At 51.4% G+C, this 19,933-nt stretch overlaps 1 protein-coding gene across 1 annotated transcript in view; it reads left to right on the top strand.

Moving 5' to 3' along the window:
• Positions 1-19,933, top strand: part of LOC123747013 (uncharacterized) — a gene marked incomplete at its 5' end in the record, with an annotated part of 198,643 nt that overhangs the window by 58,417 nt on the left and 120,293 nt on the right. Inside the window, one exon of the mRNA XM_069322416.1 lies at positions 15,814-15,964. Within this exon, the coding sequence (XP_069178517.1) occupies positions 15,814-15,964 (151 nt within the window). The remainder of the gene's footprint in view (positions 1-15,813; positions 15,965-19,933) is intronic.

Below are 19,933 nucleotides of genomic sequence, written 5' to 3'. Positions count from 1 at the left end.
GTGGTGGCGGGGGTGTGGTGGTGGCGGGGGTGTGGTGGTGGCGGGGGTGTGGTGGTGGCGGGGGTGTGGTGGTGGCGGGGGTGTGGTGGTGGCGGGTGTGTGGTGGTGGCGGGGGTGTGGTGGTGGCGGGTGTGTGGTGGTGGTGGGTGTGGTGGTGGTGGCGGGTGTGGTGGTGGTGGTGGCGGCGGGTGTGTGATGGTGGCGGGTGTGTGGTGGTGGCGGGGGTGTGGTGGTGGCGGGGGTGTGATGGTGGCGGGTGTGTGATGGTGGCGGGTGTGTGATGGTGGCGGGTGTGTGGTGGTGGCGGGGGTGTGGTGGTGGCGGGGGTGTGGTGGTGGCGGGGGTGTGGTGGTGGCGGGGGTGGTGGTGGTGGCGGGAGTGGTGGTGGTGGTGGCGGCGGGTGTGTGATGGTGGCGGGTGTGTGGTGGTGGCGGGGGTGTGGTGGTGGCGGGGGTGTGGTGGTGGCGGGTGTGGTGGTGGTGGTGGCGGCGGGTGTGGTGGTGGCGGGTGTGGTGGTGGTGGCGGGTGTGGTGGTGGCGGGTGTGGTGGCGGGTAAAGAAGTATATATGATTGTTAGTACAATAACATGTGGGCAGATTTCATTTCAAATTACGTCCAAATTAGGCCATAGCGCGCATACGAGCGAAAAGTGACGTTATTTTTAAGAGGAAGGGTTGGTGTGTGGATACAGTGAAGGTGAGCTCGACACGCCACTTTTTCTTTACGGTTACAATTGATTGTATGCGTATACCAATGCCTCACAGAAAACGGGAAAATATTCATAAATGCAAATGGCTAAATATCAAGGCTCGTCCATTGACGGAGTGCAGGCGGGTGCAGCCTGGTCCAACCCGCGTAGTGGAGACATTCTTTGGCAGTCTGCCATCGGGAAAGATAGAAAATGGGATATCCACATTTTGTTTTATATACCCTGTACTTCAACAATCTGTCCTCTTACAAAGAACGTCGCATTTATATCGTATGCGTTACGTAAAGCCAAAATTGTTGTAAATGGAGGCGGGTCTCGATTTTGACATACTGTTCCGTTTTCTGTCCTTTGATAGGTTATGAGAGGACACTAATTTGACCGTTTTTTTGACGTTGGGAAGCCTTAGGAGGACGGGCTGCCTTCAAATGTGTATATGTCTTGTCAATAGTATGATTTTCTACACAGTTTTGTTTTATATTATAGTGTACAAGGCTCGTGTTGTGATCGTAAAATATTTGTCGTGTCTGCAGTTTATGTGAATTACATAATTTCTTTGTTGTGGAACCATATATGAATTCCGTTTTAGGTCGGGGTTCTAGAGAAGATTAGTGTGTCCTCTGGGGTTCTGGGAGTTCTACTCCCTAAGCCTAGCTCAGGGCCAGGCATGACTTGAGAGCTTGGTCCAACAGGCTGTTGTTTGGAGCGGCCCTTCTTGAAGAAAACTGTCCAATTTTATCTTTAATGCGTCCCAGATTGTTCCAGCAATATTTCTTACGCTCACTGGTAGAATGTTGAACAACCGTGGACCTCTAGTATTTATACTTTCTTTGATTGTGCCTATGGCACCTCTACTCTTCACTGGTTCTATTCTGCATTTTCTTCCATATCGTTCACTCCAGTAGGTTGTTATTTTACTGTGTAGATTTGGACCTGTCCCTCCAGTATTTTCCGTGTATATTATTTGATATCTCTCTCGTCTCCATTCTTGGGAGTACATTTGTAGAGCTTTGAGACGGTCCCAATAATTTACGTGCTTTTTCGCGTCTATGCGTGCCGTATATGTTCTCTGTATTCCCTCTATTTCAGCAATCTCTCCTGCTCTGAAAGGGGAAGCGAGTATTAAGCAGTACTCAAGACGGGACAGCAGAAGTGATTAGACTAGTATAACCATTGTGATGGGATCCCTGGATTTAAAGGTTCTTGAAATCCATCCTATCATTTTTCTGGTTGACGCAATATTTGCTTGGTTTTGCTCCCTAAACGTTAGGTCGTCAGACATCATTATTCCCATATTCCCAGAGCCTTTACATGTTGCTGTCCTACTATGGGCAGATTTGATTGTGTTTTGTTCCCTGTATTTTGTTTAAGGTCCTCATTTTTAGCTTATCTTTTTACCATACCTTTTTTCTGCTGCCCAGTCGAAAATCGAAAGTCGAAATTCCTCTGGGGTTTGTGAGAAAACGGTAGTGTGTCCTCTGGGGCTCCAGAGAAAACGGTAGTGTGACCTCTGGGGCTCCAGAGAAAACGGTAGTGTGACGTGAGATGATAAACAAAGCAAATATAATTCCAGTTGTGGGGGAACAGAAAGTCTGCATTTAGGCTTATCGAGGACCCGCCTAGGCTAACTACTAACCTTCACCAGGATGCTACCCGCAACAGTTGCCTAACTCCCGGGCACCAATTTACTGCTAGGTGAACCGAGGCATGAGGTGAGAGGGAACATGCACAACCTTTTCCGTCCCACCAGAGGATGCAACCCGGTGTAGAGGTGTGTGGAGGACCGCCTTCATACCCGGCGTCTGGAGTTTTCACAACTGAGATGTGGCTTTAAAACAATTTTTGTTTTAAAGTTTTACAGATATTGTAAAACTTTAAAACAAAAATAGTTGGGCACGTTTCCTTCCCTCTGAAGAAGGTCGGTTGAGGTTATGGACATGCGGTCATTAGCGGCTGGTCAGCTGGGTGATTTGTTGCCATATTTCGGCCACAAAACAGACGACTGACTGTGTAGTTGTTGACGTTGCCAGCAGGGGGCGGTGGCGTCCTGGTGGTGGTTGAGTCATTAGGTCGTGGATGTGCTCGTAGCTGTTTACATAATGACTGACTGCTTCCCCGTTCCTTCAATGCTCGACACACACACACACACACACACACACACACACACTATTATTTAATTTTCTCATTTGATGAGCAGTTCTATATTGAAAATCTTCAAGTTTCCGAACATTCACCAATATTTGGAATGTTGTTGCATTGTATTGGGTGATCAAATCTGGGTCTCCAGTTATTGCTTCTCTGTCACACCTGCCCACACTCCCCGTACATAGTGTCGCCAGGTTTAGCAGTCGTGGTTGGTTTTCTAAACCACACGAGGTGGAAACTCACAATAAATAGTCAGGTTGTGAGACTTACCGAGACAAGTGCAGAATTAACACTAAATGATATGAAAATATGTAAAGAGTTAAAAGTTTCAAAAAGGTATTCAGAAAGTGGCGCCGAGATATGGACCTGATATAGAAGGAAGGGCTCCATTCCAGCCCGTCCTCCAAGCAACAATCCGTCCTCGACTCAATTCCATTCCATCCAGCGGTCGACCCTACAGACGCATTCATAAATTTTAACATGCTGTTCATTCAAAATGGGAATTATAATATATTAGCATATTGTGCAAATATAGCCATAGGTTAGGTGTTTAGGTTCTGTTGGTGATTATTTGTAGTACGTGGGTGAAGCATTTCAACCCGTCCTCGACTCAAGTCCATTACATCCAGCGGTCGACCCCACAGACGCATTCATATATTTTAACATGCTATTCATTCAAAACGGGAAATTTCTCAAGTATAAATTAATATTATAATATATTAGCATATTGTGTATATATAGGCATAGGATAGGTTAGGTTAGGTGTTTAGGTTCTGTTGGCGATTATTTGTATTTGTAGTACGTGGGTGAAGCATTTATAGCGTTGTGATTCGAACAAAATTCGTCAGTGAAGCACTTGTTCCGGATATGTTCGAACGTCAGCAGTTGAGTCGTGTGTAAACCGTTTTTCATTCATAAACAGGGGGTTTGGCGGGTGGATGGGATCACTTTTGGATCTTTATTTGGAGGACGGGCTGAGCATTTACAGTGTTGTGGTTCGAACACAGGACGTGAGCGAAGCACTTGTTCCGGAAATGTTCGGAAATCATCAGTTGTGTGTAAACCGTTTTTCAGTCATAAACAGGGGGTTTGGCGGGTGCATGGAATCACTTTTGGGTCTGTTTGGAGGACGGGCTGCCAAACAAAGACCCAAAAGTGATTCCATGCACCCGCCAAACCCCCTGTTTATGAATGAAAAAGGGTTTACACACGACTCAACTGATTTCGTTCGAACACTTTCGGAACAATTGCTTCACTGACGAATTTTGTTCGAACCACAACACTGTAAATGCTTCACCCACGCACTACAAATAATCGCCAACAGAACCTAAATACCTAACCTAACCGAAGCCATGCCTATATGTGCTAATATACTGTAATATTAATTTATATTTCAGAAAATTCCCGTTTTGAATGAACAGCATGTAAACATTTATGAATGCGTCTGTGGGGTCGACCGCTGGATGTAACGGACTCGAGGACGGGTTGCAGAGGTGGCACCACCTAAGTGACATGAAGCACATGTTACAGGGAGTATAAATATACAGGATATAATCCAGATAAATAAAATACTCGGGGTCCAGTGCTGCAATATAATGATCACATTGAGCAGGAGCACAACGAGGGGCCGGGCATGGCAGCCACACATACACGACCCACGGGGATATGACCACACTTCTTCACTGCTCTATCATTAAGTTAACGGGCCGAATTAGAAAGGGAATTAGTAGTAGCGGCATTTACAATACAAAGAAGTGTTTATCAAGTGATATCGGGTGCTATCAGTTATGTGGGCTGGAGGAATCAGGTGTGATGTTGTGGGCTCACGCGTGTGCTAGCCTCTGTGCTTCTTACTCTTGCGGGGAGATAAGAACGGGGGGATCAGTGAAGGTTATGCTCGCATACAATATCCGCGTAGTAGTGTATAAACGACCCGAGTCACTGGCCGCCCAGTTGGGTGGGTGTGGCGCTAGATTAGTAATGTAACCGACTGTCCATAGATGTAAATTGCCTTGTTTAGAGACGGGCTATAAGCTATTTCTACATCTATTCATAAGGATATCCTTCCACTGAGTATATTAATTTAATTAAACGTGCTCACGTGCAGAGTTCGTCAAAACCCAGTGTATCTCCACCGCTCAATAACTTATCCAACCTTACTGGGAAATACTGGCGCGTTCACCTGTACATGGGCCAGCCCACCGACATTGTCACGAAGTGCCTGAACTCCAACGACCGCTCTCCAGCTACTTACTGGCAGAGTACCTCAGACACACGCTGAGCGGGGCCACAAACCAATACAGGGGTAGCGATCCCCTGGCAGCAGCCTCTAGCGACCAGCTAGCAGCACTATTCAACAGGCACCTCCCTGCCGTCAGTGTCTCCCCTCAGAGATCGGCGTGCCAGTCCTGGAGGCACTCCGATCTCTTTCAACACTATGTAACTAGCAGCCACCACACTGTTTCAGAACGGCGGCGGGCTTACGTGGTCGTTTTCCCAGGACCATGTCGGGAGACCGTGGACTGCCCAAGATGAACTGCCTTCTCCAGTACCGCTGCCCCCAGACGTCACCTCGGTACCTGCTTGATAGGGTTCTGGGAGTTCTTCTACTCCCCAAGCCCGGCCCAAGGCCAGGCTTGACTTGTGAGAGTTTGGTCCACCAGGCTGTTGCTTGGAGCGGCCCACATACCCACCACAGCCCGGCTGATCCGGAACTTCTCTTAGAAAACAGTCCAGTTTTCTCTTGAAGATGTCCACGGTTGTTCCGGCAATGGCAATATTTCTTCTAGTCGCTGGTAGGACGTTGAACAACCGCGGACCTCTGATGTTTATACAGTGCTCTCGGATTGTGCCTATGGCACCTCTGCTCTTCACTGGTTCAATCTAGCATTTTTTTCCATATCGTTCACTCCAGTAAGCTGTTATTTTACTGTGTAGATTTGGGATCTGTCCCTCCAGTATTTTCCATGTGTGTATTATTTGGTATCTCTCTCGTCTCCTTTCTTGAGAATTCATTTGGAGAGCTTTGAGACGATCCCAATAATTTAGGTGTTTTATTTCGTCTATGCGTGCCGTATATGTGGACACAAAAACGTCATCAATTACCTTGCCGGTATTGGTGAAACTAGGAAATACCACTAACCCACTGGGAAGTTGACAGTGCTCTGTGGCACACCCTAGGTGACGCTGGTCTTGATTCGTTACTTACATTCTTGTACAGCCACTAGTACGCGTAGCGTTTCGGGCAAGTCCTTAATCCTATGGTCCCTGGAATACGATCCCCTGCCGCGAAGAATCGTTTTTTCATCCAAGTACACATTTTACTGTTGCGTTAAACAGAGGCTACAGTTAAGGAATTGCGCCCAGTAAATCCTCCCCGGCCAGGATACGAACCCATGACATAGCGCTCGCGGAACGTCAGGCGAGTGTCTTACCACTTCACCACGGAGACTGCTATACACCACGGAGACTGCTCCCGACAGTAACGGAGACTTCACCAGAGGTCACTCACAACGACCCCTCTGGCTGACCCAGGCAGGAATCTTGAGCCATTTGCAGGTATTACAGACGCCATCAGATGGTATTGTCCACATTACGTCCGAACCCTTGGGGGTTTAGAGAGCCGATTCAGAGATGGCGTTGACGTTGCTACTCCATACTCCGATGATGATGTTGGGTTTGTAACACTCTCCCTTCACCCTCTGTAGACACTCACCCTTCACCCTCTGTAGACACTCACCCTTCACTCTGTAGACACCCCACCCTTCACCCTCTGTAGACACTCACCCTTCACTCTCTGTAGACACTCACCCTTCACTCTCTGTAGACACTTACCCTCAGTAGACACTCACCCTTCACCCTCAGTAGACACTCACCCTTCACCCTCAGTATAAATATACACTGCACTCTGTGTATATGAGTTAGTGTGGGGGAGGTGAGCCCCAGCTCTCTGTGCGTGTGTTGACGGGTGTGAGAGGGCTGAAGCACGGTTAAGGAAATGGCGGATATTATGTATTAATATTTTAGCAAGATTGTTTTTGTCAGAGAAAAATATGAGGTTAGTCAGAATGAACAAGTCTCTCCTCTTTTGTGGTTTAGTAGCGTGCCCATTTTCTGTGATGGCGAATGTCGACATTATTGTCACATATATTAACGCATTTAGGTACATTTGTGCACCTGCTGTGGACTATATGAAGGGGAGTATAGTGTGTGTCAAGAACTAGCTCCGTGATGCTAAAAAATCCTCATCACACAGGATGGTTAGTTATAGAGGGCCATGTGATCAGTAGCCTACCCTGCATTATGAGGATATCCTCAAGAGCAGGAGAGGTAATAAAGGGATGGCAAAGCTCCAGGTACTTCATGCCGGCAGGCAGGTCTGAAGGATCTAGTACTTGGGCATTCAATAATGTTGTGGGTGAGATGATGACCAAGTTCCTGCTCGCAGTTTGCGTCCGGAATGCTCAAGAGTGGGAGGGCCACCTGTAGCCTCCTGCCACAGGTACCGGTAACCTAACCTGATCCTGGCCACCTGCCACAGGTACCGGTAACCTAACCTGATCCTGGCCACCTGCCACAGGTACCGGTAACCTAACCTGATCCTGGCCACCTGCCACAGGTACCGGTAACCTAACCTGATCCTGGCCACCTGCCACAGGTACCGGTAACCTAACCTGATCCTGGCAACAACTATAATATACAGTCTGGGACACGTTTTGTGCTGCCCATATTCATAGTTTTCCGATCTAAATAAATCAGTTTTTTATACTTGTGCTTCCAAGCCTTTGGGAGTCGGTAATTTCTTTTTATTAGACCTGAGTGTTTGGAGCAATATAGTCTTGACAACCAACCTGTTTTCAGGGGTTTAATCTCGAGGTAATCACTTCAAAACTGCTACATAATTAGTGCTATTATCTACTCCCTCTCTGTGGTTAAGTTAGGTTATGTTTTGTTATGTTAAAAAAGTATTATTCTCAAATATTTGAAATATGAAATTCAAAAACAATTTGAGTATTCCCTAGAATTTTATAATTAAGAAAACTTAGGCTTCAGGCCATATCAAAGAAAACTTGTGTGCCATATACTTTTATATTTTAAACCATGAGTTTATAATATGATAAAGTTATAACTTGAGAAAGTTCTCTGATTAGGACAAAGGTTCACTTGCCAGTTTGCAAGTAGATTATTATTGGAACCGTAATTTGTTTTCAAACCGTCACATATATGTAGATACTTATCCGGGTGGTGTGAGGGTGAGGGTGACGTCTCGATGTAATCACTTTACCCTGAGGACGGGCTGAGACAACAGAGATGGGGGATACCCAGTTTTAATTCAACTTTTATCTTTGTTACACACTAATTTGACTGCAATATCTGTCTCCCTATGGTGGATTATATTTATATATATCCATACAAGAGAGATTCTAAACCGGTTATTTTGTGCTGCGATCAGGTTATTTATAATTCTTACTATGAGGTTTTTACCACCGATCTTGCAGAAGATTTCAAGCCTGGTTGATACCTGGTTGATGGGGTTCTGGGAGTTCTTCTACTCCCCAAGCCCGGCCCGAGGCCAGGCTTGACTTGTGAGAGTTTGGTCCACTAGGCTGTTGCTTGGAGCGGCCCGCAGGCCCACATACCCACCACAGCCCGGTTGGTCCGGCACTCCTTTGAGGAATAAATCTAGTTTCCCCTTGAAAATGTCCACACTTGTTCCGGCAATATTTCTTATGCTCGCTGGTAGGATGTTGAACAACCGCGGACCTCTGATGTTTATACAGTGTTCTCTGATTGTGCCTATGGCACCTCTGCTCTTCATTGGTTCTATTGTGCATTTTCTTCCATATCGTTCACTCCAGTATGTTGTTATTTTACTGTGTAGATTTGGTACTTGGCCCTCCAGTATCTTCCAGGTGTATATTATTTGATATCTCTCTCGTCTTCTTTCTAGTAAGTACATTTGGAGGGCTTTGAGACGATCCCAATAATTTAGGTGCTTTACCTCTATGCGTGCCGTATATGTTCTCTGTATTCCCTCTATTTCAGCAATCTCTCCTGCTCTGAAAGGGGAAGCGCTTTGAATCACAAAATATTATTCTTCCTGAGTTTTTTAATGTGCTGGTTGCTAGTTTTAGTGCAGCTAGTTCTGTTTGTATAGAGGTCAGCCAGTTGTTTAACCTGATACTGATAGTCTGAATGAAAGTATTTCCATAAAACCTACATGCTGCTGCTGCAGTCCGTGCGGTAGAAGATTGATCTGAGCCGTCGTTGTCTTTAAGAGGCATTTAGACAAGTTCTTGTAAGAAGTTCCGGACCAACTAGGCTGTAATGTATATTAGGGCCTGCGGACCGCTCTAAGCAACAGCCTGTTGGACTAAGTTATCACAAGTCGAGCCTGACCCCGGGCCGGGCTCAGGGAATAGAATTCCCGAAACCCACCCCAGGTATGCTCCTGGTGCTCGTGAGTAGTACATTTTTGATCGAAGAGGAAATTGTTTCAACTGTGACAGCTTTGAGAAGAACAAGATTCTCATTACTTTTCTTGGTGACGGGAGTGTGTGGTACTTGAACTGGTAGGGTACGGATAAAGAGGAATATTAGTGACAGGTAGATTGCATTTAGCAGGAATGTTCAGTTTGATGAGAGTGTAGGCATTTTTACTCGGCCATTTGTCACACAAAAAGTGAGTTGGTATGTTGGCACCAGTCAATAGTGTGTTAACAGCATAGAATAATTTGTCTGTGAAATTGAGATGTAAGAGTCTCACATGACTTGTTGATTTCCATGATTCTCTCTAGTATGGTTGGAAGCTTCAGTTCTTCCCCATGTTGATGATTCTTGTGCATCTTGGGGCACCAATAATGAACCCTTGTGGTTTAATTCTGTATTACTTCTAGTTCAAAACAGAGGCGGGGAAGTTAATTAGATGCACGGCATGATAATCAACTAGGGATCTGACAAACATCGTGTAGAGTAGCCAAGCACATTAAACATTGATAGCAATATTCTTACTGATAAGTGTTTTCAGTGGTTTAAGTTTTTCTGTTAACTGATGATGCAGATTGTTTACAATGTCACTGTTGATACCTTCTCCAAGGTATTTATTTTGCCCACATGTCTCAATGTTCTGGTTGTTGACCTTGAAAGTTAGAGACATTAGTTCGGTTTTGGGGATGAAGAGCTCTGGATTTAGTTACAGAGATAACAGACCTCACTCAATGCTTTTAGCTGCGAGTGAATAAAGTAGAACTTGGTCTAGTTTGGGTATTTGCAATGATACAAATGTTATCGACATAGCAGATGACAACTTCGTCAGCTTGTGTGGGAATATCAACTATTAATTTGTGCATCAGAGCATTGAACCGTATTGGGCTAAGCACTCCACCCTGGGGTGTACCCAACTCAAAGAGTGCGCAATGTTTACGTTTTGACCTTGACAAGGTCTGAGGCGGTTTCGTTACTCGGGTAACCCCTGAGCCATGTCAAGTCTTCCCTTAACTCCCAAAGAGGCTAGTTGTTCTAAGATTATTTCTCTGTTTGCTGTATCCAAAGTTTAGAGATCAACAAATGCCACATGAGAGCTTGGTCCCCTGCCTAGTAAAATATTGAGCAAAGCAAGTTTGAGTGCTTCTTCCTGAAAGGAAACCATATAAGGCAAGATCAAGTTGGAGTCTAGTTTGGAACATTAACCTGTCGAGTATAATCCTCTCAAGGACGTTACCCGTACACGACCTCACAGTCCTGACATTTAGTCACGACACAAGGTCTGAATTTTTGTGAATTGGGCTTGGCTGTGAGTATTATGAGTGGGTGTGTCCAGCGGTCAGGTAAGACACCATGCCTCACACTTTGATTAAAGAGTTCTAGCAGAGGACTCTATCATCACAACCCCCCCCTTCCCCCGCCCTGCCACAACCGCGCCATCCTCGCATCACCATCCCTGCTTCACTGTCCTAACGTGACGCATATGGTGATGGTCCCCGGCCTGGTCTCCTTCCTGTAGCGCCGGGTCCCTGAGTGATGGCTGGTACATGGTCCCGCCCTCCTCCTCCTCCTCCCTGTGTCGTCTTACCTCTTGTTCACCTCTCTCTCTCCCTGCCTCTCACTTTGAGATTGATAGATAGAGAAAGATTAAGCCACCCAAAAGTTGGCACGGGGATGAATAGCCCGTAACACCTTGAGACTTGTGTCTGCTCTCTTTTGGGGCGGGAGGTGTCTTCCCTATACTGTATAGTATAGGGAAGTAACAAGTATACAAGTAACAAGTATACTATACTTGTTCAGGTGTCTTCCCTATACTGTATATTGACTGCCCTCTTCTGATGATATTTATTAGACAGCGCGTCCCTATGCGGTGAGTCTCAAGTTCACCCATGGCCAGGATTCATCAAGTATTTACGCAGCAACTTGCGAAACCTGTTCATCTCCCTTCAAGCATGATAGGTTTTTTTATGCAGTTTGAGCAGTTTATGAGCTGGGAAACATTACGAGGATGTTTATAACAGTAATAAACTTGGGATGTGAAGTTTAAAATCTAGCAAACTGTTTAATAACTGCAAACAAAGCCGCCATGATTAAGGAATGATGTACTGGCTTCGTAAATGGTTGCCTAAATTCTTTTATGAATACTGGCCCTGGCAGGCTGGAGGTTTGTGGCACTCAGCAAGAGACCATTCACTGGCAGAGGGGAGAGGGGTGAAGTAAATATCCTCCTCTGACAGGAGCAACGCAGACTGGTGTTCTCGGGGACCCCCAGAGGTCCTTGGGTCGCCCTCAACTTCAGACGCTGGATGGTAAAGTGATAGAGATGCCGCTGTTTGTGGGGGAGTGGTGTTGGTGGGGTTGTGGTCAGCCTGGTGCTGGCCCGTGTGTGTTGGTGGGGTTGTGGTCCGCCTGGTGCTGGCCCGTGTGTGTTGGTGGGGTTGTGGTCCGCCTGGTGCTGGCCCGTGTGTGTTGGTGGGGTTGTGGTCAGCCTGGTGCTGGCCCGTGTGTGTTGGTGGGGTTGTGGTCCGTCTGGTGCTGGCCCGTGTGTGTTGGTGGGGTTGAGGTCCGCCTGGTGCTGGCCCGTGTGTGTTGGTGGGGTTGTGGTCAGCCTGGTGCTGGCCCGTGTGTGTTGGTGGGGTTGTGGTCAGCCTGGTGCTGGCCCGTGTGTGTTGGTGGGGTTGAGGTCCGCCTGGTGCTGGCCCGTGTGTGTTGGTGGGGTTGTGGTCAGCCTGGTGCTGGCCCGTGTGTGTGTGTGTGTTCGTAATGTTTGTGCCTTGGCTGTGTGTGTGTTTTCATTCTTCTTGGACGTTTATTGCCTGGCTTCTGGATGTTGTACCGTGTGTCGTGTTGGGAGATGTAACTTGTTGAACATCGATGCCATTTGCTTTGCTCAGTGTTCAGTTGGGTTCAGTTCCTGTACCCATCATGCGACTGTAGGCCCACAGGATGGTATCGGCGTCATAATAAACTAACCTTAAAAACGCATAGAATAAATCTAAAATAAAAATATGGAACAAAAAATATGACCGTTTATTTTATATTGAATCAATGAAGTGATAAAAGAGAAGTTTATGTGATAAAGGTGACGAAAGTGACGAAGAAATATAACTGCCCAGTTGGGAACATTGCGAATGTGAGCATCATCGCAGCCCATCTGCTACAATGTTAGCATTTATGGCAACTGTTCTGTATTCAGTAATACATGTTTTGTATTATTGAATAAGCCCAAATGGCATACAAAAAATAATTGAAATATAACTATAGAACCTAACTTGTCCCAGCAATTTTTTTTTTTATTATTTTTTACCACAGACGTGGCCACACATTTACAGTGCTAACCAGAATATATACATTTTCTTCTGTCTTCCATGGACAGGGTTAGAGAAGTGTTAAACATATAGCAATCCTATGCCTACTGTAGTACGTACATGTGTTCTATACAAGGCCTAGAAATGTGTAAGCTTGTTTTTTGCTTTATTTTGTCGTGCCCTCTACGAAATTAAAAGTACAAAAGGTGAATTTGTTGGCTGCAACAGTCCATTTTTGTACGTTCGACCAAATAGTTGCTATAACTACTATCACTCAGGAGGATGGGCCGGGACTACTGCTGGGGATGGCGGAATTATTGTTATGTGACTGTTATTTGGGTGTGTCACACGACGACGACGACGACGACGACGACGAGGGGTAGGAGTAGGAGGAGGCGGCGGCGGCTGGGTTTCACAATGACGGCTCACGATTGTGGTTTCAATTTTGTAAATTTATTCTTAGTTCTGTTCTTGATTCTTTACGATAGGGATCACTAGGCTATCATTTTCGTGTTTCCGTATAAATAACATTTAATTTGTAAATTCACATGGTGATGGAGGCCCGCCGCAAGTCGAATCTTTAAAGAAAACTGTGCAAACATTTTGTGTACGAAGAGACGACGCTAGGCTAGGCCTGGGTTTCCTGTCGGGTTAAAGCCTAATAACCTCCGGCGGGTTACTAAGGCCGCCAAAATAGTTTACTAACCAACCAGCAAAAATACTTTAGTCCTGAACATTGTCAAAGATCAAAGTAAACTTAGTGTACACACACTGGGAAGCAGGGTACACCTCTCAGTGTATATACGGCCCTCAGCTGGGTCCTCAATGTTAACGCCTTCAGAAAAAACTATTCTCATGTGTTTTATTGGTAATATTTATGGTATCTCGTGCAAGTAAATTATTATTATTATTATTATTATTATTATTATTATTATTATTATTATTATTATTATTATTATTATTATTTTTATTATTATTATTTCCTACAGCTTGTTTACGATGTAGATGTTATGAGTAATAATAATATATAGTTTGAATGTGTTGATCCTGATGTTGATGTCAGTAGTCCTAGGGGAGGGTCAGTAGTCCTGGGGAGGGTCAGTAGTCCTGGGGGAGGGTCAGTAGTCCTGGGGAGGGTCAGTAGTCCTGGGGAGGGTCAGTAGTCCTGGGGAAGGGTCAGTAGTCCTGGGGAGGGTCAATAGTCCTGGGGAGGGTCAGTAGTCCTGGGGGGGGGGTCAGTAGTCCTGGGGAGGGTCAGTAGTCCTGGGGAGGGTCAGTAGTCCTGGGGAAGGGTCAGTAGTCCTGGGGAGGGTCAGTAGTCCTGGGGAGGGTCAGTAGTCCTGGGGAGGGTCAGTAGTCCTGGGGAAGGGTCAGTAGTCCTGGGGAGGGCCAGTAGTCCTGGGGAGGGTCGGTAGTCCAGGGGAGGGTCAGTAGTCCAGGGGAGGGTCAGTAGTCCTGGGGAGGGTCAGTAGTCCTGGGGAAGGGCCAGTAGTCCTGGGGAAGGGTCAGTAGTCCTGGGGAGGGTCAATAGTCCTGGGGAGGGTCAGTAGTCCAGGGGAGGGTCAGTAGTCCTGGGGAGGGCCAGTAGTCCTGGGGAGGGTCAGTAGTCCTAGGGGAGGGTCAGTAGTCCTGGGGAGGGTCAGTAGTCCTGGGGGAGGGTCAGTAGTCCTGGGGAGGGTCAGTAGTCCTGGGGAGGGTCAGTAGTCCTGGGGAAGGGTCAGTAGTCCTGGGGAGGGTCAGTAGTCCTGGGGGAGGGTCAGTAGTCCTGGGGAGGGTCAGTAGTCCTGGGGAGGGTCAGTAGTCCTGGGGGAGGGTCAGTAGTCCTGGGGAGGGTCAGTAGTCCTGGGGAGGGTCAGTAGTCCTGGGGAAGGGTCAGTAGTCCTGGGGAGGGTCAGTAGTCCTGGGGGAGGGTCAGTAGTCCTGGGGAGGGTCAGTAGTCCTGGGGAGGGTCAGTAGTCCTGGGGGAGGGTCAGTAGTCCTGGGGGAGGGTCAGTAGTCCTGGGGGAGGGTCAGTAGTCCTGGAGGGGGTCAGTAGTCCTGGGGGGGGCTAGTAGTCCTGGGGAGGGTCAGTAGTCCTGGGGGGGCCAGTAGTCCTGGGGAGGGTCAGTAGTCCTGGGGAGGGTCAGTAGTCCTGGGGAGGGTCAGTAGTCCTGGGGAGGGTCACTAGTCCTGGGGAGGGTCAGTAGTCCTGGGGGGGTCAGTAGTCCTGGGGAGGGTCAGTAGTCCTGGGGGGGGTCAGTAGTCCTGGGGAGGGTCAGTAGTCCTGGGAGGGTCAGTAGTCCTGGGGAGGGTCAGTAGTCCTGGGGGGGGTCAGTAGTCCTGGGGAGGGTCAGTAGTCCTGGGGGGGGGGTCAGTAGTCCTGGGGAGGGTCAGTAGTCCTGGGGAGGGTCAGTAGTCCTGGGGAAGGGTCAGTAGTCCTGGGGAGGGTCAGTAGTCCTGGGGAGGGTCAGTAGTCCTGGGGAGGGTCAGTAGTCCTGGGGAGGGTCAGTAGTCCTGGGGAAGGGTCAGTAGTCCTGGGGAGGGCCAGTAGTCCTGGGGAGGGTCGGTAGTCCAGGGGAGGGTCAGTAGTCCAGGGGAGGGTCAGTAGTCCTGGGGAGGGTCAGTAGTCCTGGGGAAGGGCCAGTAGTCCTGGGGAAGGGTCAGTAGTCCTGGGGAGGGTCAATAGTCCTGGGGAGGGTCAGTAGTCCAGGGGAGGGTCAGTAGTCCTGGGGAGGGCCAGTAGTCCTGGGGAGGGTCGGTAGTCCAGGGGAGGGTCAGTAGTCCTGGGGAGGGTCAGTAGTCCTGGGGAGGGTCAGTAGTCCTGGGGAGGGTCAGTAGTCCTGGGGAAGGGTCAGTAGTCCTGGGGAGGGTCAGTAGTCCTGGGGGAGGGTCAGTAGTCCTGGGAAGGGTCAGTAGTTCGTCCTTAGCTGGGGATCTTACAAGTCTATCTAGGTCCTGCCATGGTCGACCTGCGTGTATACATACATACATACATACATACATACATACATACATACATATATACAGGAAGCCTGCCTATGTACAGATATGTATATAGACAGGTTTTCTGTCCCCAACAAGACGAAATATTAGTTCTTTTAATGTTTCTTCATTTAAAATGTCTTCAGAAATTTCATTGCGATATAATCCGGTATTATCATTGTATTAAGCAGCACGATCTCTTCTTGACAGATGTACCACCAAGAGAGGGTAGAGGAGGTGCGGACCGAGCAACAGAGGTCGTCTGGTGGAGGCAAGAAGTCCTCCCTCAACAACAACCTATCCGAGCTTGATACTTTGCTTCAGGATCTTAATAATGCTCGATACACTGGAAACTTCAAAGGTAAGATTACTGAAGTATCCCCATGTAGAATAGTTGTGCTTCATTTTCTGTAAATGTGACTTTTACCTCCGTTTTCTAAGCATGTAGCGGCAACTGTGGGGCAGACTTGTACAAAATGAAATCATTCCATATATAATAATAATAATAATTCATTGTGTTGGGGGACAGGCAGCCAGAGTGTATTCATACACGTTAGGCTTATATCGAGGTCCCCTCCCTTCCCCAAGGTCGAATTACTGACCCCCGCCCAGGATGTAACCCCTCAACAAGCTGACTAACTCCTGAGTACCAACTTACTCCGAAATGAACAAATGCATTTGGTGATAGGAAATGCGCCGAACCATGTCTGTCTCGCCCGGGATTCGAACCATTGTGAATCGAGGACGAACCCGACTGTAATACCGGGACCCACATTATCTGCATTGTACATTCACCCCTTCTTTTAATTATTATTATTATTATTATTATTATTATTATTATTATTATTATTATTATTATTATTATTATTATTATTATTATTATCACTGGTTACGCTTATCCTGACTGAAAACAATAATATTAGTGTGAGAAAATACACATTGAGTGTAAGTGGTGTATATAATGGTGTGAGGGGAACAGGTTAGCACAACACCATAGGAGATTCAAGTGGAGCGGACTGGGGGGGGGGGGGGGGGCTCTGTAGTACAACTGGGATTCGTTCTCAATTCACAATCAGGAATCTCGAGTTCCAATCCCGGAGAGGACAGAAACGGTTGAGCACGTTTTCGGGGGCTGGACTGGTGTGGGGGCTGGTCTGGTGTGGGGGCTGGTCTGGTGTGGGGGCTGGTGTGGTGTGGGGGCTGGTGTGGTGTGGGGGCTGGTGTGGTGTGGGGGCTGGTCTAGTGTGGGGCTGGTGTGGTGTGAGGGCTGGTGTGGTGTGGGGGCTGGTGTGGTGTGGGGGCTGGTGTGGTGTGGGGGCTAGTGTGGTGTGGGGGCTGGTGTGGGGGCTGGTGTGGGGGCAGGTATGGGGGGCTGGTGTGGTGGGCTGGTGTGGTGGGCTGGTGTGGGGGCTGGGCTGGTGTAGGGGCTTGTCTGGTGTGGGGGCTGGTCTGGTGTGGGGGCTGGTGTAGTGTGGGAGTTCATCTAGTGTGGGGGCTGGTGTGGTGTGGGGGCTGGTGTGGTGTGGGGGCTGGTCTAATGTGGGGGCTGGTGTGGTGTGGGGGCTGGTGTGGTGTGGGGGCTGGTCTGGTGTGGGTGCTAGTGTGGTGTGGGGGCAGGTGTGGGGGCTGGTGTGGTGTGGGGGCTGGTGTGGGGGCTGGTCTGGTGTGGGGGCTGGTCTGGTGTGGGGGCTGGTGTGGGGGCTGATGTGGGGGCTGGTGTGGGGGCTGATGTGGGGGCTGGTGTGGGGGCTGGTGTGGGGGCTGGTGTGGGGGCTGGTGTGGGGGCTGGTGTGGGGGCAGGTGTGGGGGCTGGTGTGGGGGCTGGTGTGGGGGCTGGTGTGGGGGCTGATGTGGGGGCAGGTGTGGGGGCTGGTGTGGGGGCTGGTGTGGGGGCTGGTGTGGGGGCAGGTGTGGGGGCTGGTGTGGGGGCTGATGTGGGGGCAGGTGTGGGGGCAGGTGTGGGGGCTGATGTGGGGGCAGGTGTGGGGGCTGGTGTAAGGGCTGGTGTGGGGGCAGGTGTGGGGGCTGATGTGGGGGCTGGTGTGGGGGCTGGTGTAAGGGCTGGTGTGGGGGCTGGTGTGGGGGCTGGTGTAAGGGCTGGTGTGGGGGCAGGTGTGGGGGCAGGTGTGGGGGCAGGTGTGGAGGCTGGTGTGGGGGCAGTTGTGGGGGCAGGTGTGGGGGCTGGTGTGGGGCAGGTGTGGGGGCTGGTGTGGGGGCTGGTGTGGGGGCTGGTGTGGGGGCAGGTGTGGGGGCAGGTGTGGAGGCTGGTGTGGGGGCAGGTGTGGGGGCAGGTGTGGGGGCTGGTGTGGGGGCAGGTGTGGGGGCTGGTGTGGGGGCAGGTGTGGGGGCTGGTGTGGGGGCTGGTGTGGGGGCTGGTGTGGGGGCAGGTGTGGGGGCTGGTGTGGGGGCAGGTGTGGGGGCTGGTGTGGGGGCAGGTGTGGGGGCAGGTGTGGGGGCAGGTGTGGGGGCTGGTGTTGGGGGCAGGTGTGGGGCAGGTGTGGGGGCTGGTGTGGGGGCAGGTGTGGGGGCTGGTGTGGGGGCAGGTGTGGGGGCTGGTGTGGGGGCTGGTGTGGGGGCAGGTGTGGGGGCAGGTGTGGAGGCTGGTGTGGGGGCAGGTGTGGGGGCAGGTGTGGGGGCTGGTGTGGGGGCAGGTGTGGGGGCTGGTGTGGGGGCAGGTGTGGGGGCTGGTGTGGGGGCTGGTGTGGGGGCTGGTGTGGGGGCAGGTGTGGGGGCTGGTGTGGGGGCAGGTGTGGGGGCTGGTGTGGGGGCAGGTGTGGGGGCAGGTGTGGGGGGCAGGTGTGGGGGCTGGTGTGGGGGCAGGTGTGGGGGCTGGGTGTGGGGGGCAGGTGTGGGGGCTGGTGTGGGGGCAGGTGTGGGGGCTGGTGTGGGGGCTGGTGTGGGGGCAGGTGTGGGGGCTGGTGTGGGGGCAGGTGTGGGGGCTGGTGTGGGGGCAGGTGTGGGGGCAGGTGTGGGGGCAGGTGTGGGGGCAGGTGTGGGGGCTGGTGTGGGGGCAGGTGTGGGGGCTGGTGTGGGGGCAGGTGTGGGGGCTGGTGTGGGGGCAGGTGTGGGGGGCAGGTGTGGGGGCAGGTGTGGGGGCAGGTGTGGGGGCTGGTGTGGGGGCAGGTGTGGGGGCTGGTGTGGGGGCAGGTGTGGGGGCTGGTGTGGGGGCAGGTGTGGGGGCTGGTGTGGGGGCAGGTGTGGGGGCTGGTGTGGGGGCAGGTGTGGGGGCAGGTGTGGGGGCTGGTGTGGGGGCAGGTGTGGGGGCTGGTGTGGGGGCAGGTGTGGGGGCAGGTGTGGGGGCTGGTGTGGGGGCAGGTGTGGGGGCTGGTGTGGGGGCTGGTGTGGGGGCAGGTGTGGGGGCAGGTGTGGGGCAGGTGTGGGGGCTGGTGTGGGGGCAGGTGTGGGGGCTGGTGTGGGGGCAGGTGTGGGGGCTGGTGTGGGGGCAGGTGTGGGGGCAGGTGTGGGGGCTGGTGTGGGGGCAGGTGTGGGGGCTGGTGTGGGGGCTGGTGTGGGGGCAGGTGTGGGGGCAGGTGTGGGGGCTGGTGTGGGGGCTGGTGTGGGGGCTGGTGTGGGGGCAGGTGTGGGGGCTGGTGTGGGGGCAGGTGTGGGGGCTGGTGTGGGGGCAGGTGTGGGGGCAGGTGTGGGGGCAGGTGTGGGGGCAGGTGTGGGGGCAGGTGTGGGGGCTGGTGTGGGGGCAGGTGTGGGGGCTGGTGTGGGGGCTGGTGTGGGGGCAGGTGTGGGGGCAGGTGTGGGGGCTGGTGTGGGGGCAGGTGTGGGGGCTGGTGTGGGGGCTGGTGTGGGGGCAGGTGTGGGGGCAGGTGTGGGGGCTGGTGTGGGGGCTGGTGTGGGGGCTGGTGTAAGGGCAGGTGTGGGGGCAGGTGTGGGGGCAGGTGTGGGGGCAGGTGTGGGGGCTGGTGTGGGGGCAGGTGTGGGGGCAGGTGTGGGGGCAGGTGTGGGGGCAGGTGTGGGGGCTGGTGTGGGGGCAGGTGTGGGGGCAGGTGTGGGGGCAGGTGTGGGGGCTGGTGTGGGGGCAGGTGTGGGGGCAGGGTGTGGGGGCAGGTGTGGGGGCTGGTGTGGGGGCAGGTGTGGGGGCAGGTGTGGGGGCAGGTGTGGGGGCTGGTGTGGGGGCAGGTGTGGGGGCTGGTGTGGGGGCAGGTGTGGGGGCAGGTGTGGGGGCTGGTGTGGGGGCTGGTGTGGGGGCAGGTGTGGGGGCAGGTGTGGGGGCAGGTGTGGGGGCAGGTGTGGGGGCTGGTGTGGGGGCAGGTGTGGGGGCTGGTGTGGGGGCAGGTGTGGGGGCAGGTGTGGGGGCTGGTGTGGGGGCAGGTGTGGG

The sequence above is a fragment of the Procambarus clarkii genome, chromosome 1 (genome assembly GCF_040958095.1).
Source record: "Procambarus clarkii isolate CNS0578487 chromosome 1, FALCON_Pclarkii_2.0, whole genome shotgun sequence".
NCBI classification, from domain to species: domain Eukaryota; kingdom Metazoa; phylum Arthropoda; class Malacostraca; order Decapoda; family Cambaridae; genus Procambarus; species Procambarus clarkii.
Note: the sequence above shows the minus strand (reverse complement) of the source record. Positions and strands in the feature narration are given on the sequence as shown.